The sequence below is a fragment of the Muntiacus reevesi genome, chromosome 4 (assembly GCF_963930625.1).
Source record: "Muntiacus reevesi chromosome 4, mMunRee1.1, whole genome shotgun sequence".
Classification (NCBI taxonomy): domain Eukaryota; kingdom Metazoa; phylum Chordata; class Mammalia; order Artiodactyla; family Cervidae; genus Muntiacus; species Muntiacus reevesi.
This window is the reverse complement of record NC_089252.1, coordinates 141,239,783-141,262,327: the sequence shown is the minus strand read 5'-3', so window position 1 is coordinate 141,262,327 and position 22,545 is coordinate 141,239,783. Positions and strand designations below refer to the sequence as shown.

At 40.0% G+C, this 22,545-nt stretch overlaps 1 protein-coding gene across 2 annotated transcripts in view; it reads left to right on the top strand.

The window, feature by feature from the left end:
• FGD6 (FYVE, RhoGEF and PH domain containing 6) overlaps positions 1-22,545 on the top strand; it is a 111,470-nt gene that overhangs the window by 42,593 nt on the left and 46,332 nt on the right. Inside the window, exons 3-5 of one of the 2 annotated variants that reach the window (XM_065934235.1) lie at positions 3,629-3,779; positions 10,829-10,896; positions 10,982-11,012. In XM_065934235.1, coding sequence (XP_065790307.1) covers positions 3,629-3,779; positions 10,829-10,896; positions 10,982-11,012 — 250 coding nt within the window. Of the gene's footprint in view, positions 1-3,625; positions 3,780-10,828; positions 10,897-10,981; positions 11,013-22,545 lie in introns of both variants that reach the window. The other variant, XM_065934234.1, reaches the window with a different exon arrangement.

The window sequence follows — 22,545 nt, the reverse complement described above, 5'->3', positions numbered from 1 at the left end:
AGGATTGAGAAGAGCCAGATAATCTAGTTTGGAGTAGGTAGAGGACGGCCAGGGAAGGTTTTCTCTAGGTAAGCAATTTTTAGAACTAAAATTGCCTGAAGTTGTATGGAGGTATATTTTGATCCTTGTTTTTAGTATTTAAAGCTTTTTATTTGTTTGATTCTTATTTAAATATTTAATTTATTTATTTAACTTGCTTACTTTTTGTCCCTTTGTTCTTAAATGTTAACTTTTGTGAGCTTTTGTGTCCCTGAATGGATGTGGCAACCAACTGGTTGCTGTGTTCTTTAAAATGGCTCTCCGAATGTTAATCCAGGAGACACCTTTCAGTGTTCTTGAGACAAAATAAACCTAATTTCCTCAAGTGCCACAGCTGTGTTGCTATTTGGAATTTTTATACTGTTGAATCTTAAAGAACTCACGGGTAGGCTGACCCCAAAAATCAAATTACTGGGGTTTCGTTAAAACCAGCTTCTGATTCATTGGGGTGGGGTGGGACTGCGGTTTTATTTTTCTAAAAAGCTTCCTGGTGATGCTGAAGCTGCTCATTGACTGAATATGTTTTGAGTAGCAGAGTTTCAGAGGATGTGAAGAGATTAAGAACTAAGGTAAAAGGCAAGTTGAAGGTATATTTCCTTCTACTTATATGGATGAATACAGCAGTTTGCATATCCTAACTCTCATTCACTCGCTCTCATCTAAATCACCTAATTACCCAGCTGGGTTGAGCTCCTATCCCTGCTCCAAGAGACAAGTGAATATTGCCAGTGATTTGACTACTCTGCTGTCCACCCCACTCACCACCCCAGGGGTGAATCTTCTCTGTGTCATGGGGAGCTGTGATAAGATATGCACCCACCTAGCTGAGGCTATGATATTATTCCCTGAGGCCCTCTGCCGCTGAGTAATAGGAAACCGTAACTTTGGCAGGAAGAAGTGTTCCTTTTGGCTTTCTGCCTCCCTCCAACTGGTTTGTATAACACTTGGGCTTCAGGAATGGCTTCTGAGGCAAGTCTGTATCCTACAATGTGTAATCAGGAACTGGCAGAAATTTTAACTTTTAAGATTCCCGTTAGAAAATCTCATGACTTGTTAGGAATCTTGGCAGTTAAGTGACCTGCCCATGACCTGAAAAAGAAACCTGCCACAATGAATGGAACTGTCGCGTTATTCTGCCTGAGTATTTTCCCTGATGATTTTCTATGGATCTTTTCCTAGCTCTTCTATTCTGCAAATATTCTTACAGACTGCAATCAGGAAAGCCGTTACTACAGTCCTTTTCTTCCTGAGACTTTACGGCTAAAGCTGGAATTATTTCTGTTGCCTTCCTTGGGAGCTTTCCTATGGAATTCCCCCTCACAGATTGGATTGCCACAATGTCTTTTAGATTCAAGAATTCTGTCTCAGTACAGAGTGAGAAATGTTGTTGCTGTCAGGCTGGTGAGGAGGAGTTGATAAATGGCCTGGTACAAGGGTTTTCAAACTCCAGCCTGTATCCCTTAGGGGCCCTGCATCTCTATAGAGTTTCTGATTCAGCAGGTCTGGAGCAAGCTGGAGATTTTGTGCCCATCCTCAGATGTGGTTACATGAAAGGCAACAGTGATGACTAGAGAGGTGGGCACATGTTCACAATAGCACATGGATTGTGCATTATGGTCACCATCATTACCTCCCAATGCTTATAGATTTGTTAGTTGCTTTTTATTTTTTTTTTAGATAAGTAAGTAAAACGTTTGTTAAGAGGAAAAAGAGTCCAGCACGCGTAGACAGACACGTGGGTGGACTCAGGGAGAGAGAGAGGCACTGAGTCAGGCCCTCATCGTGACTTGAATTACTTTTATAGGACATTTCTTCCAGGTTTCCTTTGGCCAGTCATTTCAATTTGCCTGGTTCTCAGTCCATACTTGGTCTATCTCAGAATTCTCCCACGTGCGCACACAGCTCTTAGGCACACATCTTAGACCACAAAGGTGTCTGGGTAGAACATCCCTTGACATGAGCCCCCTTTCTGTTAGTTGCTTTTTAAAAAAACAAAACAAACCTCTGAGACCTAAGGAAGCACCACCTCTTCTCATGTTGAAACATTAACGTGATCAGTAACCCAGGCCACCTCTTACGAGGCTTCTTGGTTTGTGATAGTAGAGACCTGATTATCTAGAGTAAGGGTATATTAGAGCATAGAATAGGGGCATGTGGGAAACTTGCTCTTTACCCACCTTCCTGTCACAGAAATACATGTTGGGCTTGGTCTATTTTTTGTTTTTAAGATTTGTTTAGTTTTATTTGTTTTTTTTGGCTGCACTGGGTCCTTATTGCTGCAGGCTTTCTCTAGTTGCAGAGAAGAGGAGCTACTTTGAGTTGCGGTGCTCCGGCTTCTCATTGAGGTGGCTTTTCTTACTGCGGGTCACAGGCTCCAGGTTGTGTGGGCTTCGGTAGTCGTGGCTCATGGGCTCAGTAGTCACGGCTCACGGGCTTAGTTGCCCCCTTGGCATGTAGAATCTTCCCAGACCAGGGATGGAACCCGTGTCCCCTCCATTAGCAGGTGGATTCCTAACCACTGGACCAGCAGGAAAGCGTCATTGGGTGTTGTTTTGGTTTTTTTAATACAATTTTTAAAGATCACTTTCCATTTACATTTATTACAAAATATTGGCCATATTCCCCATGCTGTGCAATGCATTTGAGTCTGTCCTACGCCCAATGTATTGTACCTTCCCCCTGCCACTAGTAACCACTAGTTTGTTCTCTGTATCTGTGAGTCTGCCTTTTTTATGTTATGTTCACTGGTTTGTTGTAAAAAAACAAAAAACAAAAAACTAACAAACATGTTTTTCAAGATGATCCATTTTAAATCCAAGATGAATTTGGGTTTTTGACTGAGATGTGGAAAGGGAAGGGAGAGTTTGGTTGATCTCTTTCCATCCTTCCAGATCCCTTAGATGTGCTTTGCTTACCTCACACAATTTGTTTATGTGTGTATGTGTCTGTGTATTAGTCACTCAGTTGTGTCTGACTCTTGCAACTCCATGGACTGTAGCCCACCAGGCTCCTCTGTCCATGGAATTCTCTAGGCAAGAATCCTGGAGTGGGTTGCCTTTCCCTTCTCTAGGGGATCTTCCTGACCCAGGGATTGAACCTGGATCTCCTGCATTGCAGTCAGATTCTACCGTCTGATTCACCAGGGAAGCCCATATATATACACATACCTGTGTGTATGTGTGATTTTAATTTTTTTGTTTTTGACTGTGCTTAGTCTTCACTGCGGTGTCAGCTTTTCTCTAGTTGTGGCGAGCAGGGGCTCCTCTGGAGTTGCAATGCTCGGGCTGCTCACTGTGGTGGCTTCTCTGCGGAGCACTGGCTCCAGGGCATGAAGGCTTCAGCATTTGTAGCATGTGGGCTCACTAGCTGCGGCTCCCGGGCCCTAGAGCACAGGGTCAATAGTTGTGGCACATGGGTTTAGCTGCTCCATGACACATGAGATCTTCCTGGATCAGGGATCAAACCTGTGTCTTCTGCATTGCCAGGCAGATTTTTTACCATTGAGTCACTAGGGAAGCCCTCACAATTTGTTTTTGGTAGGATTTCTTGTTCTCAAGGGTGTCTAATGCAATATTTTCTATTGAAGCAGTTCTGGAGCATCCCAGGAGGGACACAGTGATCTGGACCTTGGTCTTGGTGACCTTCCTTCAGATGAAGAGGAAGTCATCAACAGTTCAGATGAAGATGATGTCAGCTCTGCTTCTAGTAAAGGGGAGCCTGATCTGCTGGACGATAAACAGGTATGTTGTTGATATTTAAAAGTTTCTACTTTTGTGTTTTTGGGCCTCTCAGGACACTCAGAGGTAATATTTATTATCATGATAGGCATAAAATCCTTCCTTAGTTTTCAAAACCTTGTAAAACATCTTTCTAGTTTAATTCTTGCTATACGTGCCTGAGATGTTTTCCTATTTCAAAGAACATATCATTTAAAGATTATTTAGTAATTTTCGAGAAATTGTTTTTGGTAACGTCCTTTGATTTTCTTTTGATAATAAAAACCCTTCTTAGGATTGCTTCCTGTACTGCCAGTGATTCTATTTGTAAGAAAGGAATTAGATGCATTTCATATTCAATCAGATCTTTTTAGGGATAGAATAAAGATTGCTGTCAGTAGTACCTCAAGATGTGCTTTGAAATAATCCACTATGTGCGTGTTTTCTGTATACATGAAGTGAGATTGTCCATGTACTGGTAATTATTTAAGATGTATAACAGATACATGGGTGTTCATGACACTGTTTTTCTAGTTTGATATGAATATGTTTCATTTTAAATCATAATTCTTTGAATAAAGAAATAGTTGCAATGGAAAAAATTAGTGTTATCAGCAATATCCCCAGAATGTGTTGAAATGTTACAGGAAAATGGAATTTGAAAGGATTCACATAGCAAGCTTATCAAGCCCTAGAGAAAATCCATGTCACTTAACTCCTGTGTCATAATTCATCAGACCATTGTGCTTCCTCTTTACTATAGTTTTGCTTTGTTTAAATTAACTTTCAGCCTTAAGTGATTGGCACATGTTTTATAATTGTCTAGATTTAAATTCAGTGCCACCACCTATGATCTCAATAGCCTTGGGCAAATTATTTAACCTCTTTGAGCTAAAGAACTCAATGTTATGAAGAAAAATATAGCACTTATTTCATAGAATTGTGTCAACTAAATTAGTTGATATATGTAAAGTCTTGGAATACTGTCCAGAACGTGATAAGAATGCAATGACTCTGATATTTATTAATCACAAGACTTCATTTCTGTGCTATAAAGTATTGGATCATGGATTTGGGCGGAACCACTAGTTTCTTTTGGGGGTGATAAAAATGTTCTAAACTTAGCTTGTGGTAATGGTTGCACAACCCTGAATATTTAAAGCATTTAGTTATGTATTTTAAAAAGATAAAAATATATTTATGAAATGTAAGTTATATCTCAGAAAAGTTGTTAAAGGAAGATAAAAATCCTGATAAAGGGAAAATAATTGTGCTAAGAGAAAGGTTAGTACAGAGGAGGAGGGCATAGCAACCCACTGCAGTATTCTTGCCTGGAGAATCCCGTGGAGAGAGGAACCTGGTGGGCTACAGTCCATGGGGTCACAAACAGTCAGACACGACTGAGTGACTGAGGACAGCACAGACATATCATACAGTCCTATGTACATCAGCCAAGGGGGGACCACAGATGTGGCTGTAGCCAGCCAGTAACTCAAGGAAAAAAGGTGATGGTTTCCAAAAGAAGTCTTTGGAGTAGAAGCATAGGAGTAGACCTTCTTTTATAACTTTTTTGATTTTAAATTTCTCAGTTTATTCAGTGGGACAGTAATGTTGTTCTGAGTCTCAAGCAGGCTAATAGTTGCCAAGACACTTCGCAAGTCTTCATGACCCAAAGAAATTTATGCACATTAAACACGTGTAATATACTTCTGTGCTTGTGTTTATGGTCGATTGTATTAGTTTCGTAGGGAAGTTGTTACAGAGTACCACCAACTGAGTGTCTTGAAAACAGAAATATAATTACTTAACAGTTCTGGAGGTCAGAATTCCAAAATCAAGGTGTTGGCAAGGCCGAGCTCTGTCTGAAACCTGTAAGGAAGAATCTTTCCTCATCTCTTGCTGTGATTTGCCGGCCGGCCGTGGGGTTCCTTGGCTTATAGCTACAGCACTTCAGTCCTGCCTCCATCATCACGTGGTGTGGTGCCTCTGTGTGTGTGTGTGTGTGTGTGTGTGTGTGTGTGTGTCTGTGTCTGTGTCTGTGTCTGTGTCTCCTCTTCTTATAAGGAAACTAATCTTACTAGATTGGGAGCATACCATAGTCCAAGATGACCTCATTTTTAACTTACTACATCTGAAACAAGTCTATTTCCAAATCAGGTCACATTCTGAGGTTCTGGGGGTTAAGACTTGAACATTAATTTTGGAGGGACTTATTTCAAACTATAGCAAATACCATATTCCATGGACATATAATGGGCACATCACAAATATGTGTCTAGATGCCAATAACATTCCCTCATGAAAGTGCCAGACTCAGTAGGAGAGAAGAAAGAATGTGTGCTGCTGAGCCCTTATCGTTCACTTGTGAAGGAACTACAAACTAATGTTCAGAAAGTTATTCCTGGAAAGGTATGAGTGCCACCATAAAGGCAAGAAAACTGCCCTCTACCACATCTGTGTGTCTCTGCCTATGTGCAGGTTATTATACTTAATCTTCAAAATCGTCCTGGGATATAGATTTGACAACTGTACTGTTTTTCTCTTCTTCACATGAAGAAAGGGACTTTTTAAAAACGGGTTAAATAACTTGCCTTGGAACCTCTGGAACTGAGGTTTTTAGCCAAAACCTGTCACTGCTAATAACTTAGTTTGAGCCACAGAATCTGAATGATGTTGATGGAACATGTTTGGGATGGAAGGAGTAGCCATGCTAATTTTTTCTTTCCAATTTTTTAGTCTTTATTTTCAGTACTTAATAAATGATTGTTTAAAAATGAGATGTTATTCATTCTGCTTTGTTATGGTTAGAATGTTCACCACTGTTCACCCCTCCTAAATATTGACTTCTCTGCCTCTCTCCCCCACAATTTTTTTGGTGTGTGTGTTTAACAGCTCATATAATACATACCATGAAGAGAGAGGTGAAAACCTAAGAGGGCTTTTTTTTTTAGTTCATCATGGTGTCACCTCATTTGTGGGATTATTTAATGATATGGAGATGTTTCTTGGGCAATCTGGTTGTTCAGTTTTTTTATTTTTAGTAGAACTCAAGTGATATAGCAGAGGTCTTTTACAAATTCTGTTTTAAAGTAATGGATAAATTTCACTGGATTTTACTTGTGAACAAATATGAAAAGGAGAGAACACAGTTAAGAATTTACAAAGCTGGGCTGTTATCAGGAGATCAGAACATAAAACTAAATTTCAGATCAAAGGTTCTATTTGGAATTTGTTTGGATTATTTTATTACCTTAACAAAGTAATCTCATTTGTGACTCTTGTTTCAACTTCCATGACCTGTGTACTTGGGGACATGCAGTTATCTAACAGGCAGCCTCCTTTGAAATGTGATGTAGTTTTAAGTGAAGATTTACATTGACAGAGACGTTAAGACACCAAATAAGGCCTCTCTCTCGAGGTTTTACAGTGGGATGTACTTTCCCGTCATAGTTTGACTTGGGTCAGAATCATGATTCTTACAAGTTGGAGTTAATATAGAGCTTTTTATTTTGTTTTTTGATTATCTTTGGCTTTCTCTGTACTTTGTAATCCTCTGAATCATTTTCTAGTAGTTTCTGTCCTTCTTTAACTCTGCCATCTTCCTCATTTAAAAGGTAAAGTAGAAAACAGAATATACAGACTCCTAGAAGTTTAGAATTGCAGCAGCAAACCTTTAATCATCTAGTCCAACATTCTGTTCTTTTACATGAAACAGCTGTAATGAGCCTTTTGTTTGTTAGTTTGAATTTACGTTTTCATGTTACTCAGAAGTAGTGTTCTTTGGTCTTAGATTCTGAGAAAATGGTAGCCACCCTTGTACACTTGCTCATGCATGCATCTTAAGTGCAGAGTGAACCAGGCACTGTGCTTGGTGCATAAGGGGGCAAGGGTGAATAAGATCACAGACTAGAGAGGATTTAGACATGTCAGCAAGTTAAACACAACCCACTGGGTTAAGTCCTATAAACGCTACACCAGTAAGAGAATAATCTTGTCATCCAAATGACATCCCCAAGGATGGTAGGGAGAGAATATAAAGGCAGCCTTTGTCAAGGAGAAAACTGAGTGCCTGCCACTTTAAAAGATGGGTTGGAATATAATGAGGAGAAATCTTTGGGAGAGGTGGAGGCGGTAAGGAGGGAAGTCGGAGCAGGACAGACATGTAAGGGCAGAGCACACTTGGAGTTTCAAGGTGGTTCCAGTTTGGCTGCAGTAGAGAGTGCACACTGTGGAGGAGTAGGAATGAGACTAGTGAAGATAACTAGACCCTCGTTGTAGAATGTCTCATACACATCGAACAGAAAGCTCGGTGATAGGGGGCTGCTAATGTGCTTCAGCCTAGAACAGATGTGATTATATTCGCAGTTTAGAACCTAGTAGTCTAGTGGCAGTGCAGAGAGTGGTTGCAGTGGGGGTAAGTCTAGAGCAAGGAAACCACTGAGATTACTGCAGTAGAGTAGACAAGAAATAAGGAGGCAATATGAAAGGACAGGAAAGGATTAATAAATTATTCAGAAGTACAGATCAACAGAGCTCAATGATTCAGTTGTGATCATAGAGGGTGGAGAAGAGTCGAGTCAGTGGATATGTATAGTATCTGGCATATGAGTATTTTATGGCTGTTTAAGGAGTGACATCAAATTTTTTATTCTTTGTGAATCTTTTCCTGATTATGATCCTTGTCTCCTTCAAGATATCAGCACATTTCACAGTTGTCCTTATATATGAAAAGGGAAAGTGAAAGTATTAGTCACTCAGTCCTATTGGACTCTTCAGCTCCATGCACTGTGGCCCACCAGGTTCCTTTATCCATGGACTTCTCCAGGCAAGAATACAGGAGTGGGTTGCCATTTCCTTCTCCTGGGGATCTTCTTGACCCAGGGATCAAACCCATGTCTCCTGCATTGCAGGCAGATTTTTAACCATCTGAGCCACCAGGGAAGTCCATGTCCTTATGTATAGTTATTTGTATGTGTGGCTTGCTCCCTTGTTCATTTCTTGAAGCCTGGAGCTATTTCTTATTTACATTCAATCCCTTCTTCTAGCATCAACTTTCATGCCCCATTTCAGAAGTACAAAATCAGAATTTCCAAGACGGTTACTTAGGAATCTGAAAATTAAGAGTTGCCCGGTGGGTTTATTTATTTTTTAATTAATTAATTTATTTTAATTATAGGCTAATTACTTTACAATATTGTAGTGGTTTTTCCATACATTGACATGAATCAGCCATGGGTGTACATGTGTTCCCCATCCCGAACCCCCCTCCCCCTCTCTCCCCATCCCATCCCTCAGGGTCATCCCAATGCACCAGCCCTGAGCAGCCTGTCTCATGCATTGCCTGGTGGTTTTAATGATCAGAAGTGTTTTCAGATGCAGAGCAATGAATTAGCTGATGGTGAAGCTTTTTTCTCCTACTAACCACACTATCAGATGATGAATCAGTTCAGTTCAGTTGCTCAGCTGTGTCCAACTCTTTGTGACCCCATGGACTGCAGCACGCCAGGCTTCCCTGTCCATCACCAACTCCCGGAGCTTGCTCAAACTCACGTACATTGAGTCGATGATGCCATCCAGCCATCTCATCCTCTGTTGTCCCCTTCTCCTCCTGCCTTCAATCTTTCCCAGCATCAGGGGTCTTTTCCAGTGAGTTGGCTCTTCACATCAGATGCCCAAAGTATTGGAGCTTCAGCTTCAGCACCAGTCCTTTCAATGAATATTCAGGACTGATTTCCTTTAGGATTAACTGGTTTGATTTTGCAATCCAAGGGACTCCAAGAGTTTTCTCCAACACTACAGTTAAAAAGCATCAATTCTTTGGTACTCGGTTTCTTTATGATTCAACTCTCACACCCATACATGACTACTGGAAAAACCATAGCTTTGACTAGACAGATCTTTGTTAGTAAAGTAATGTCTCTGCATTTTAATATGCTATCTGGGTTTGTCATAGCTTTTCTTCCCAGGAGCACGTGTCTTTTAATTTCATAGCTGCAGTCACCATCTGCAGTGATTTTGGATAGTGAATTACTAACTTCAGATTTTTAAATGATGGAGTAAAAATGGTATGTTCTTCCTCTTGGGAATCATTTCAGAATAACAAAGAGGATGAGGATAAGAAATATAAACTCTGCCTTCAGTGATATTAGGAGGCAGCTGTAACCCAAAATTACAATGAGAGTGTTAGTCACTCAGTCTTGTCTTACTGTTTGAGACCCCATGGACTGTAGCCCGCCAGGCTCCTCTGACAATGGGATTCTCCAATCAAGAATACTGGAGAGGGTTGCCATGCCCTCCTCCAGGGGATCTTCCCAACACAGGGATCAAACCCATATCTCTTATGTCTCCTGCACTGATAGGCGCATTCTTTACCACTGAGCCACCAGGGAAGCCCAAACAACAGAAATTTATTGTCTCAGTTCTAGAGGGGAAATGTCCAGGACTAGTGTATCAGCAGAGTTGAAGACTATGAGGGAACAAGCTGTTCCAGGAAGAGCATATTTCTAAAAGGTATTTTCAGTAAGTTGAGAAAGCCTATGGCTGTGATGTGTGCGGTTACAGACTACTGAAGAGCACTTTGCAGTCTGCACTTAAGTTGTCTGACTTAAGATGGCTTTACTGAAGGTGAAGTACTCTTATATATGCCTACTAAATAGTTACTAACTAAAATTACTTGCATGCACTCCAAGAACCCAAGTTCATGTGGTGTCTTTAGGGATCATTTTCCCTGCAGAATGTAGCTTCACTTTTGTGCCACTAACAGTGTGCCCCATTGGGCCTCTGGGGTTCCTCAGGGTAGTCCATGAGTCCAGCATTGATAACAGTGAGGATTACTGATTGCTCTCAGCTTCTCCTGTATCATGGTTTAATAACCAGATCTAACTCTTCATGTTTGCCATTTGAGACATTATATAGTATGAAATGTGTTCTAATTGAAACCTAAAAAAAAAAAAAAAAAAAAAAAGAAAGAAACCTATAAGTATCAGAGCTTGAATGTACATCTGAATAACTCCAAGCTAATCTTCTTTATCCTTTTATGAGTTCATGCTTTCTTAATGCACTCTTATCCACAGGGTGAAGATACTGGAATGAAACGTAAAGTCCATCATATTGCCAAGGAGATCATGAGCTCAGAAAAAGTGTAGGTATTCACTTTCCAATTCAGAAGACTATTTGTTTCCTCACTGGTTCATTTAAAACATGTCTCTCATTGCTGTTTTTTACAGGTTTGTGGATGTGTTAAAACTTTTGCATATTGTAAGTATCTGCTAATATTTTCTTGAAGTCTGACTATCCTCTTTTACATCTTTCCCTATCCTTCACTATGTTCAGTGTCATTAAATTAACATGTATATACACATATGTGCTTTCTAGTACATGGTTATATTAGTAAATTCACACATTTATGTGAAGACAGAAATTTTCTCAAGTGCATTAATCTCATGTATGTGTAGTATGCCAGATGATTTCTGGAAAATAGAGCCTTTATGTTTGTATCTCCAAATCTTTAAACTTTTTATCCTCATAATAAAGAGTTATTAAAAGGATAATATTTCTTCTCAGCCGTTTGCAGAAGATCTCTGCTACAGTAGAATTTTGTACAGCAATGGGTAAAGAATGTTGGTGTTAAAAACTGTTCTTCTATATGAACAATCTCCTAGAAAGACACTTAAAATAGATATTTTACACACAAACTTTTTTAAAGTTCTATTTTCAATTTTTGTAATTGTAAACTTGAACAAACCTGTTGGGAAACAGTTACTGTGTCTGGCTGCATATTCATTTTTCTCATGCACTCCTTTGTACCTGCAAGTTTTCACAAGCTTCATTACTCATTGGCAGTTAAAGTGCTTTTGGTGTTACTTTGTTTTAGTTATATTTTAGCAGGATATTAAGATTTAGAAAAGAAAAGTTTGAAATAGAGAAAACAATTTAAAAGAAATGGAAGTGAATTAAATTACCATCCAAGTTTACTTAGATGGCAGTTATTAACTGAATTATTGAGGAGTGGTAGGTTTACAAAATATATACCCATTTATGTCTCTGAAAAGAGTATCATTTTCTGTTTTCTTTTATATAAACATGAAAAGAGGGTTACACTTAAAGGTGGGTAACATTCGCCAAACAATCCCCTCTGTTCTGTACTTGGTCCAGTGGGCACATGGAGACCTATTTCCTATGTGAAAAATCTCTAGCTTTGGAAGATTTTTCTTAAAAATTTCTTAGCATCGCTAATTTGTTTTTCCTATGAATTGTTTTTCATGTAACCCTTGACTATATTGGTAGGTTCCCTTTTAAAATTAATACACACACACACACACACACACACACACACACACACACGGCAATATTTGGTCACCCTGAGCTGTTGATGACAACCATATTGTCATTTAAAAAAATAATGATAAACTTGGTAAATAAATACTTCTGAAAATAAACTGCATATGTATTGGCTGCTATGCCCCAACCGTCTCTATTGTATAGGGAATTGTAGAGGGACAAGGAGAAGAAAATGCAAAACTGCTATTTTCTGGAAAACTTAGAATTTATCTCTAGGATGAGCACATTATATCTATTTTACATATTTTCTGATAGTCATAGTTAAATAGACAGAGGACCTCCTCAAGGAAATTTGAAGCATCTGCAAGTGAATGAGGAAACTGGTAGAGGCAAAAATTGCTATATAACCACTCTGCTATTTGATCAAACCTTGCATGGAATATATGTTCAGGATGCTTGTAGTCTAATATAGTGCTTCTCACACTGCTTTGGTGAGCAAATGAAAATTTAAATTGCACATCCATGGTGGACCAAAACTTTTGTAAAACGCAATAAAAATTCAGTTCAGTTGTTCAGTCTTGTCCAACTCTTTGCAACCCCATGAATCGCAGCACGCCAGGCCTCCCTGTCTATCAACAACTCCCGGAGTTTACTCAAACTCACATCCATCAAGTCGGTAATGCCATCCAGCCATCTCATCCTCTGTCGTCTCCTTCACCTCCTGCCTCCAATCCCTCCCAACATCAGGGTCTTTTCCAGTGAGTCAGCTCTTTGTATGAGGTGGCCAAAGTATTGGAGTTTCAGCTTCAGCGTTAGTTCTTCCAATGAACACCCAGGACTGATCTCCTTTAGGATGGACTGGTTGGATCTCCTTGCAGTCCAAGGGACCATCAAGAGTCTTCTCCAACACCACAGTTCAAAAGCATCAATTCTTCGGTGCTCGGCTTTCTTCACAGTCCAACTCTCACATCCATACATGACTACTGGAAAAACCATAGCCTTGATTAGATGGACCTTTGTTGGCAAAGTAATGTCTCTGCTTTTTAATATACTGTCTAGGTTGGTCATAACTTTCCTTCCAAGGAGTAAGCATCTTTTAATTTCATGGCTGTAGTCACCATCTGCAGTGATTTTGGAGCCCAAAAAATAAAGTCAGCCACTGTTTCCACTGTTTCCCCATCTCTTTCCATGAAGTGATGGGACCAGATGCCATGATCCTAGTTTTCTGAATGCTGAGCTTTAAGTCAACTTTTTCACTCTCATCAAGAGGCTCTTTAGTTCTTCTTCACTTTCTGCCATAAGGGTAGTGTCATCTGCATATCTGAGGTTATTGATATTTCTCCCGGCAATCTTGATTCCAGCTTGTGCTTCTTCCAGCCCAGCATTTCTCATGATGTACTCTACATATAAGTTAAATAAGCAGGGTGACAATATACAGCCTTGACATACTCCTTTTCCTATTTGGAACCAGTCTGTTGTTCCATGTCTAGTTCTAACTGTAGTTTCCTGACCTGCATATAGGTTTCTCAAGAGGCAAGTCAGGTGGTCTGGTATTCCCATCTCTTTGAGAATTTTCCACAATTTGTTGTTATCCACACAGTCAAAAGCTTTGGCATAGTCAATAAAGCAGAAATAGATGTTTTTCTGGAACTCTCTTGCTTTTTTGATGATCCAACGGATGTTGGCAATTTGATCTCTGGTTCCTCTGCCTTTTCTAAAACCAGCATGAACATCTGTAAGTTCATGGTTCATGTATTGTTGAAGCCTGGCTTGGAGAATTTTGAGCATTACTTTACTAGCGTGTGAGATGAGTGCAATTGTGCGGTAGTTTGTGCATTCTTTGGCATTGCCTTTCTTTGGGATTGAAATGAAAGCTGACCTTTTCCAGTCCTGTGGCCACTGCTGAGTTTTCCAAGTTCGCTGATGTACTGAGTGCAGCACTTTCACAGCATCCTCTTTCAGGATTTGAAATAGCTCAGCTGGAATTCCATCACATCCACTAGCTTTGTTCGTAGTGATGCTTTCTAAGGCCCACTTGACTTCACATTCCAGGATGTCTGGCTGTAGGTGAGTGATCACACCATCGTGATTATCTGGTTCATGAAGATCTTTTTTGTACAGTTCTTCTGTGTATTCTTGCCTCCTCTTCTTAATATCTTCTGCTTCTGTTAGGTCCATACCATTTCTGTCCTTTATTGAGCCCAACTTTGCATGAAATGTTCCCTTGGTATCTCTAATTTTCTTGAAGAGGTCTCTAGTCTTTTCCATTTTGTTGTTTGCCTCTATTTCTTTGCATTGATCACTGAGGAAGGCTTTCTTATCTCTCCTTGCTATTCTTTGAAACTCTGAATTCTAATGGGAATATCTTTCCTTTTCTCCTTTGCTTTTTGCTTCTCCTCTTTTCACAGCTTTTTGTTAGGCCTCCTCAGACAACCATTTTCCCTTTCTGCATTTCTTTTCCATGGGTATGGTCTTAATCCCTGTCTCCTGTACAATGTCACGAACCTCCGACCATAGTTCATCAGGCACTCTGTATATCAGATCTAGTCCCTTAGATCTATTTCTCAGGGATTTGACTTAGGTCATACCTGAATGGTCTAGTGGTTTTCCCTACTTTCTTCAATTTCAGTCTGAATTTGGCAATAAAGAGTTCATGATCTGAGCCACAGTCACTCCTGGTCTTGTTTTTGCTGACTGTATAGAGCTTCTCCATCTTTGGCTGCAAAGAATATAATCAATCTGATTCTGGTGTTGACCATCTGGTGATGTCCATGTGTAGAGTCTTCTCTTGTGTTGTTGCAAGAGGGTGTTTGCTATGATCAGTGTGTTCTCTTGGCAAAACTCTATCAGCCTTTGCCCTGCTTCATTTTGTACTCCAAGGCCAAATTTGCCTGTTACTCCAGGTGTTTCTTGACTTCCTACTTTTGCATTCCAGTCCCCTATAATGAAAAGGACATCCTTTTTGGGTGTTAGTTCTAAAAGGTCTTGTAGGTCTTTATAGAATCGTTCAACGTCAGCTTCTTCAGCATTACTGGTTGGGGCATAGGCTTGGATTACTGTGATATTGAATGGTTTGCCTTGGAAATGAACAGAGATCATTCTGTCATTTTTGAGATTGCATCCAAGTACTGCATTTCGAACTCTTTTGTTGACCATGATGTCTACTCCATTTCTTCTAAGGGATTCCTGCCCACAGTAGTAGATATAACGGTCATCTGAGTTAAATTCACCCATTCCAGTCCATTTTATTTGCTGATAACTAGAATGTCGACGTTCACTCTTACCATCTCCTGTTTGACCACTTCCAATTTGCCTTGATTCATGGACCTAACATTCCAGGTTCCTCTGCAGTATTGCTCTTTACAGCATCAGGCCTTGCTTCTATCACCAGTCACATCCACAACTGGGTATTGTTTTTGCTTTGGCTCCATCCCTTCATTCTTTCTGGAGTTATTTCGCCACTGATCTCCAGTAGCATACTGGGCACCTACCGACCTGGAGAGTTCCTCCTTCAGTGTCCTATCATTTTGCCTTTTCATACTGTTCACGGGGTTCTCAAGGCAAGAATACTGAAGTGGTTTGCCATTCCCTTCCCAAGTGGACCACATTCTGTCAGACCTCTCCACCATGACCCATCTGTCTTGGGTGGCCCCACACAGCATGGCTTAGTCTCATTGAGTTAGACAAGCTGTGGTCCTGTGATCAGATTGACTAGTTTTCTGTGATTATGGTTTTCGTGGGTCTGCCCTCTGGTGCCCTCTCGCAACACCTACCCTCTTACTTGGGTTCCTCTTACCTTGGACGTGGGGCATCTCTTCACGGCTGCTCCTTACCTGGGATGAGGGGTACCTCCTCACGCCCGCCCCTTCTGACCTTGGACCTGGAATAGCTCCTCTCAGCCCTCCTGCAACTGTGCAGCCGCCGCCCCTTGGATGTAGGATTGCTGCTCTCGGCCGAAGCCCCTGACCTCGGGTCGAGCTCCTCTCGACCACCGCCCTTGACCTTCAACATGTTGTAGCTCCTCTCGGCCGCTCCTGCGCCATTGTAGCGTGGTGCTGTCAAATGGAAAGAAAAGTTTCCAATCCCTTATCCTTACTTTTTTTGACTGATGTCTTTGTATACCTATAGCAATTTGTAGACCACACTTGGAGAAGCATTGGCTAAGTAGATTCTGTTTCTTACTAGGTATGTGAATTTTAGAAAAGAATTTAGGGAAATCCATGGCTGTCTAGTGGTTAGAACTCTGAGCTTTCACTGCTGAGAGTCCAGGTTCCATGCCTGGTCAAGGAACTCAAGGTCTCACAATCTGTGGTGTGGCAAAAAAAAAAAAAAATCCATCTCTCAGGTCATGAGGAATCAGTGAAATAAAGAGTGTGATAAAACCTAATATTATAAAATAAGTGGTAGGATCTCCAATTGCTCATATATTTTCTTCTTCTCCTTCCTCCCATGTAGAACATCAGTGAATGAAGTATCCATTTTAATAAACCAGGCAGTAGACTTTTCACAATTCTGACGCTTTCAAATGCCTTTTCCTCTACCCTGAACTAAAATTTCATTTTTATGAAGGAAGTTCTGATTCCAGTAGGTAGAGAAGCACTTTAAAAAAAGCATTGAAATGAAGTGAAGTGAAAGTCACTCAATTGTGTCCGACTCTTTGTGACCCCATGAGCTATACAGTCCATGAAATTCTCCAGGCCAGAATAGTGGAGTGGGTAGCCTTTCCCTTCTCCTCGGGATCTTCCCAACCCAGGGATCGAACCTAGGTCTCCTGCATTGCAGGCGGATTCTTTACCAACTGAGCCACAAGGCAAGGCCAGTAAAAGCATTACCAGAGTGTTTGATTTTTTTAGAAAAAATATGTATCCTGATTCTTATCTCTGTATTTTTGGAACAAAACAAAAGCACCATAAGAATAGACAATTAGACCAAAATGTTTCCCTTGTCATCTCAGATCTGATAGATGGCCTTCGCTTCTTCCCCACTGATGTTGAACAGAGTGAATCATCCATAACTCACCTTGATTTGTACATCTTCAAAACCTCCTAAGCTTTTAATGTAGGAGTGAGAACAGATCATCTGCCAACCTCATGTTAACATCCTGTCTGGTATGTGAAAAGGGTAACTCAGCAGAGCCCAACATTAGTGGGTGTCTTAACAGCCAGGCATTAAAACAGATTCTGAACCATTGCTAAGAGGTCTCTGTCACCAGGATAATGTGGGTAAAGCCAAAACCATCTCTTGTTTCAATCCAACACTCCGATCATGCTATTAAGGCTCATGTTTACTCTTCTACCACAGAGGTATAGTTGGAATCCTGGATAGTTGTAATCCTGAGTGCTGCTGCTATCTGATGTTTATCTAAATGAATTAACTACTGTGTTATATGATAGAATATGACTGCTTTAAAATAGCTAACAGGCTTTAGATAACCCAGTGGGAATTTTTGGAAATCAACCCACTATATTAGTGGTTTGGGAGGAGCTATTACTTCAGTTATATATGATTTCCCATTAATAGTTTTCCATATTTGAGACTCTAGGTTAGCATTAACAGATCTTTCTCTGAAACAGAAATGTTCAGTATCTGCACTGTCCAGTACAGTAGTCACACTCAAAATTTTAATATATCACTCTAGCTCACTATCATTTCTTTGTTTTGAATTTGATGAACTAGGTGATATAGCTCATAAAAGTGATTTTAAATCTAAACTAATGAATTTTATCATATTACATTGGAAAGGTTTAGATTTGGGTAGAGATCATGTGATTTAAAGTATACTTAAGATTCTAAGAATTGGTTGAAGGCTTTGATTCTTCTGATGTTTACGAGAAAAAACTGCGCCTGCAGAGGCAGTAGCAAGACTTTAAAAGTAATGTTTTATATGATCCTTACTCTGCAGTATCTACCATGAGCATTTAGACTTTGACCTGGATTTGAAAAAATGGTCCAATATACACATTGCCTCTAAGTCAATACACTATTGAGTCCAAAGAAAAAAGAGATTCTCTTTTCAAAATAGTAATGACATCCATATAGCTGCCAAAGCCAGAAAACTAGGACTTGTTCTTCATTTCTCCCTCTCACCTGTCTTGCCAAACTGTCAGCAATCCTGCTGATTTTATTTCCTCTTTGCTGCCACTCTCCTAGTGCAGAATATCATCTCTTACTCAAAACAGCATCAGCCTTTTAACTGGGCTTCCTATTTCCATTCTTATCCCCCTTCAGTCTGTTCCTTAAAATATTTTTTCATGTGAAGTATTAAGGGTGATTTTCTTAAAATACTTTTTAGGTCGTGTCACTCTCCTGCATTAAGCTGTTTACATGATTCCCATTGCATTAAGAATAAAAACCACTACTTAGCAAATCCAAGTCCTGTAAGTAGGATGACGACCTGTCCTAGTCTACTTTTGACCATCTTGGTTATTGTCTTGGCATAATATTATTAACAGACTTCTCAGGTGACTCAGTGGTAAAAAATTGCTTGCCAGTGAAGGAAATGTAGGTTTGATTGCTAGGTCAGGAAGATTGCTTGGAGAAGGGAATGGCAACCCACTCCAGTATTCTTGTCTGGGAAATCCCGTGGGTAGAGGACCCTGGCAGGCTACAGTCCATGGGGTTGTAAAAGAGTCAAACATGACTTAGTGACTACACAACAGCAACAAATATTATTAATAGAGCTTCCTTTAACTGTCAGAAATGATCTAATTTGGATAGTGAATTATGGTTCCCTGTGCCTGTAGGGTGCTCTGTATTTGGCTTCTAGTAACGAGATGAAAATCCCATGGACGGAGGAGCCTGGTAGGCTACAGTCCATGGGGTCGAGAAGAGTTGGACACGACTGAGCGACTTCACTTTCACTTTTCACTTTCATGCACTGGAACAGGAGATGGCAGCCCACTCCAGTATTCTTGCCTGGAGAATCCCAGGGATGGGGGAGCCTGGTGGGCTGCCATCTATGGGGTCACACAGAGTTGGACACGACTGATGTGACTTAGCAGCAGCAGCAGCAGCAATGAGATGAAAAGGTGGTGAAAGAGAGAAAGGCTTTCTCTCAGTTGTAAAAGATGATGTTCTGTCCCATCGTGGCTTGCTTTCAGTTTTTAGTTCAGTGCTAAGGTTATTTCTGCTGAGAGATTATGCCAATGCAGTTTCCTGGAATATTTATCCTTCCTTCATTTGTTCAAGCTAGTTTTCTTTATCTTTCCAGTTTAAGGTGACTTTAAGGTGGGCTTAAGATGACTTCCTCAAAGAGGTCTTCTTTGACCACCCTTTTCAACTTTCTTGTGTTTGTTTTCTTCTTGATACTTCACATATATTGTTTATCTATTTGTTTACTTGTTTGTTTTTAGTCTCTCTAAAATGCAGGGCTTCCCTGGTGGCTCAGATAGTAAAGAATCTGCCTACAATGTGGGAGACCTGGGTTCAATCCCTGGGTTGGGAAGATCCCCTGGAGAAGGAAATGGCAGCCCACTCCAGTTTTCTGGCCTGGAGTATCTCTTGGAGAGAGGAGCCTGGCGGGCTACAGTCCGTGGAGTCACAGAGTCGGACACGACTCAGCGACTTTCACTTTACTTCACTTTCTAAAATCTAAAGTAGGTGAGGGCAGCGATCCTGTAGGATCACTTTTTTTCAGAAAAGAAAAAAAAGTGAAAGTGTTAGTCGCTCAGTCAGGTCCAACTCCTTGAGACCCCATGGACTGTAGCCTACTAGGCTCCTCTCTCCATGGGATTCTCCAGGTAAGAATACTGGAGTGAGTTACCATTCCCTTTCCCAGGGGATCTTCCCAACCCAGGGATATCTTCTGAGTTGCCCATCATTTCTATTGTGTGGAAGTCCCCCAGTAAATGTTATTGAATGAATGAATGTGACTAGTTGGCTAGTGGTTAAGAATTGTGCTTCTTAAAAAAAAAAAAAAGAATTGTGCTTCTGCCACTAACTGTGCTCTTGGACAAATTAATCAAGCCTTTGTTTCTTCTTGAAAATGGCAATAATAACCACATTTGGTGCGATGGTTAAATGTGATCATATGAAATAAATGTTAGGCACTTAATTAGTGTTAGCTGCAGGTGAAGTGGACATGCTTCAGGTTAATGTGCTGTTATTTAAAATTATTTGTATCAGTTAAAATCTGTACTGTTTAATTTTGTTGTTACCACGTAAGCTTTTACTCAAATCCATCAAAATAGAATTTGTTCCTGAAAAATACCCTACTAGGTTTCTTTTTCCATTAGAAAGTAAGCTCCTTGAAAGCAGGGATTTTTGTCTGTTTTATTTAGTGTTATCCCACTAAATTAATATATATTAAATGAATGATAGGAAAGTGATGAATACTTCTTGGTTTGATAGAGCTCTAGTTAATTATATTTCTTTTCTTTTTTTGTACAAGAAGTTGCCCAAACCAGAGGTTGCTATAACATTGTTTATAAGTACCATTTTCAAGATAAAACACCTTAGACATCTAATATAATTAAGTACAAATGATACAATGTTTTTTTGGTTTGATTTTGTTTTTGTTATCTGATTTGCTCTCTGCTGGGAGATTGGTTTAATAGATGTATCTATAAACTTATTTTATAAATCATGATTTAAATAATACATTTTAAGAGTGAATGATCAGAGACTTTGAGGTCTTTCGAACAAAGATGGACTGGTTAAGTTGTACATAAGTGGTACTTGTAATGAGGCATCTTTGTTCCACCAATTTCCTTAGGCTGAGATATACATTACCCTGAAGATTTGAGAAGACTCCCACCTAAAATCCATAGAGTTAGAGGCAGAGTTACTGTGGACATTCAGGTGTTTGTTAGTTAATAGAATATATCTTTTTTTTTTTTAAGTGCCTATAAAAAGAATAAAAGACTTCCTCATAGAAGCCTCCAGTTGTTACCATATTAAAATGACCATCTTGTTTTACCAAATACACTGTCTCTTTTCAGTTTTGTGAACTATTTAATTATTATTTGTTTTTTAGTTGTGAAGCATCCTCCTGTAGTGTATGTTGACATGGACCGCAAACCTTCAGTTTGGAGTGGCTTCCTTCACTGAATGAAGTTCACTGTTAAGCATGTCTCTGTCTTGCCACTGGACTGTTGGTTTTCCTTCCGTTCCTTTGATGTCTCCTTCTGTTTATAGACCTCTGTTTGAGAGCTCTTTTTGCAAGCTTCCAGGGACTTGTGATTGTAAATGGTGCTCTTGTGATCATTTAAAATAACTGAATCTCCTTTAATGAAATAAATGGCCGTCTACTGAGTGCTCTCTGTACACCTTGCAGCGTACTATGTTACATAAATTATCTGTTTCAGTCCTCATAACAACCCTGTCAAATGGGTGTCATGTCTTTTTTAAGGGAAGAAAGTGACCTAACTACCAAAAGTACCCCATTACTAAATGACAAAGCCAGACTTTAAATTCTGGTCCCTTTGAACCCACGTGCTAAGTGAATGTTCAGAAATTGATTAAAAGTTGTTTCTTGGAATGTCTGCTGTGCTGTGTAGGCTGTGGTGTTACCTTTGAGTTTATTGGCTTGCTTTCAGATTATCACCAGTTCTGAACATAGAGAAAGGGAGGAGTAACTTCCTTGGTCAAATATTTTCATTTTAGAACAAAATCAAGTTATGAATGTGGAGCCTACCCCTCATTCCCACTTTTACTTCATAGCATCACACTGCCTTTTGCATAGTTGTCCAAGCTCTCTGATCTTAGCAACTCCTTTGCTTTTCCTTAATAGGAAGTGATTAGTGCCCCTCATATAGGCAGGGAGCTCTGCAGAGCCCCTTGTCTGCCCATATATCCATTTGGTCTTTGTAATTCACTGTGTCATCATAGTAGTTAAGTAATGCCCTAAGGTCAGGTCATGCCAGGACAGCTGGTCATTAAGTCACTTGCTGCTCTTTGGCCCTGGGGATTTAAAGTCTGACCTGACGAACAAGGCCATCTGTTTTGTGCTTCATTGCGTTAAAATGTTCAGTCTCGATTTTGTTTGCATTGATTTTTGCTTGCTTTTGCCCAGGAGATCAGAGGTGGTAAGACTAGTATGTTAATATCTCACAGGAACTGAGTATTTTTTTTTAAGTTGATCTGGTTCTTTGTAGGTTTTCTTCAAATTATTAAGAAGAATATTATACTACACTTTTTTTTCTTTTTATTTTTTTCCATTTATTTTTATTAGTTGGAGACTAATTACTTTACAGTATTGTAGTGGGTTTTGTCATACATTGACATGAATCAGCCATGGAGTTACATGTATTCCCCATCCTGATCCCCCCTCCCACCTCCCTCTCCACCCGATTCCTCTGGGTCTTCCCAGTGCACCAGGCCCGAGCACTTGTCTCATGCATCCAACCTGGGCTGGTGATCTGTTTCACTATAGATAATATACATGTTTCCATGCTGTTCTCTGAAAACATCCCACCCTCACCTTCTCCCACAGAGTCCAAAAGTCTGTTCTGTACATCTGTGTCTCTTTTTCTGTTTTGCATATAGGGTTATCGTTACCATCTTTCTAAAT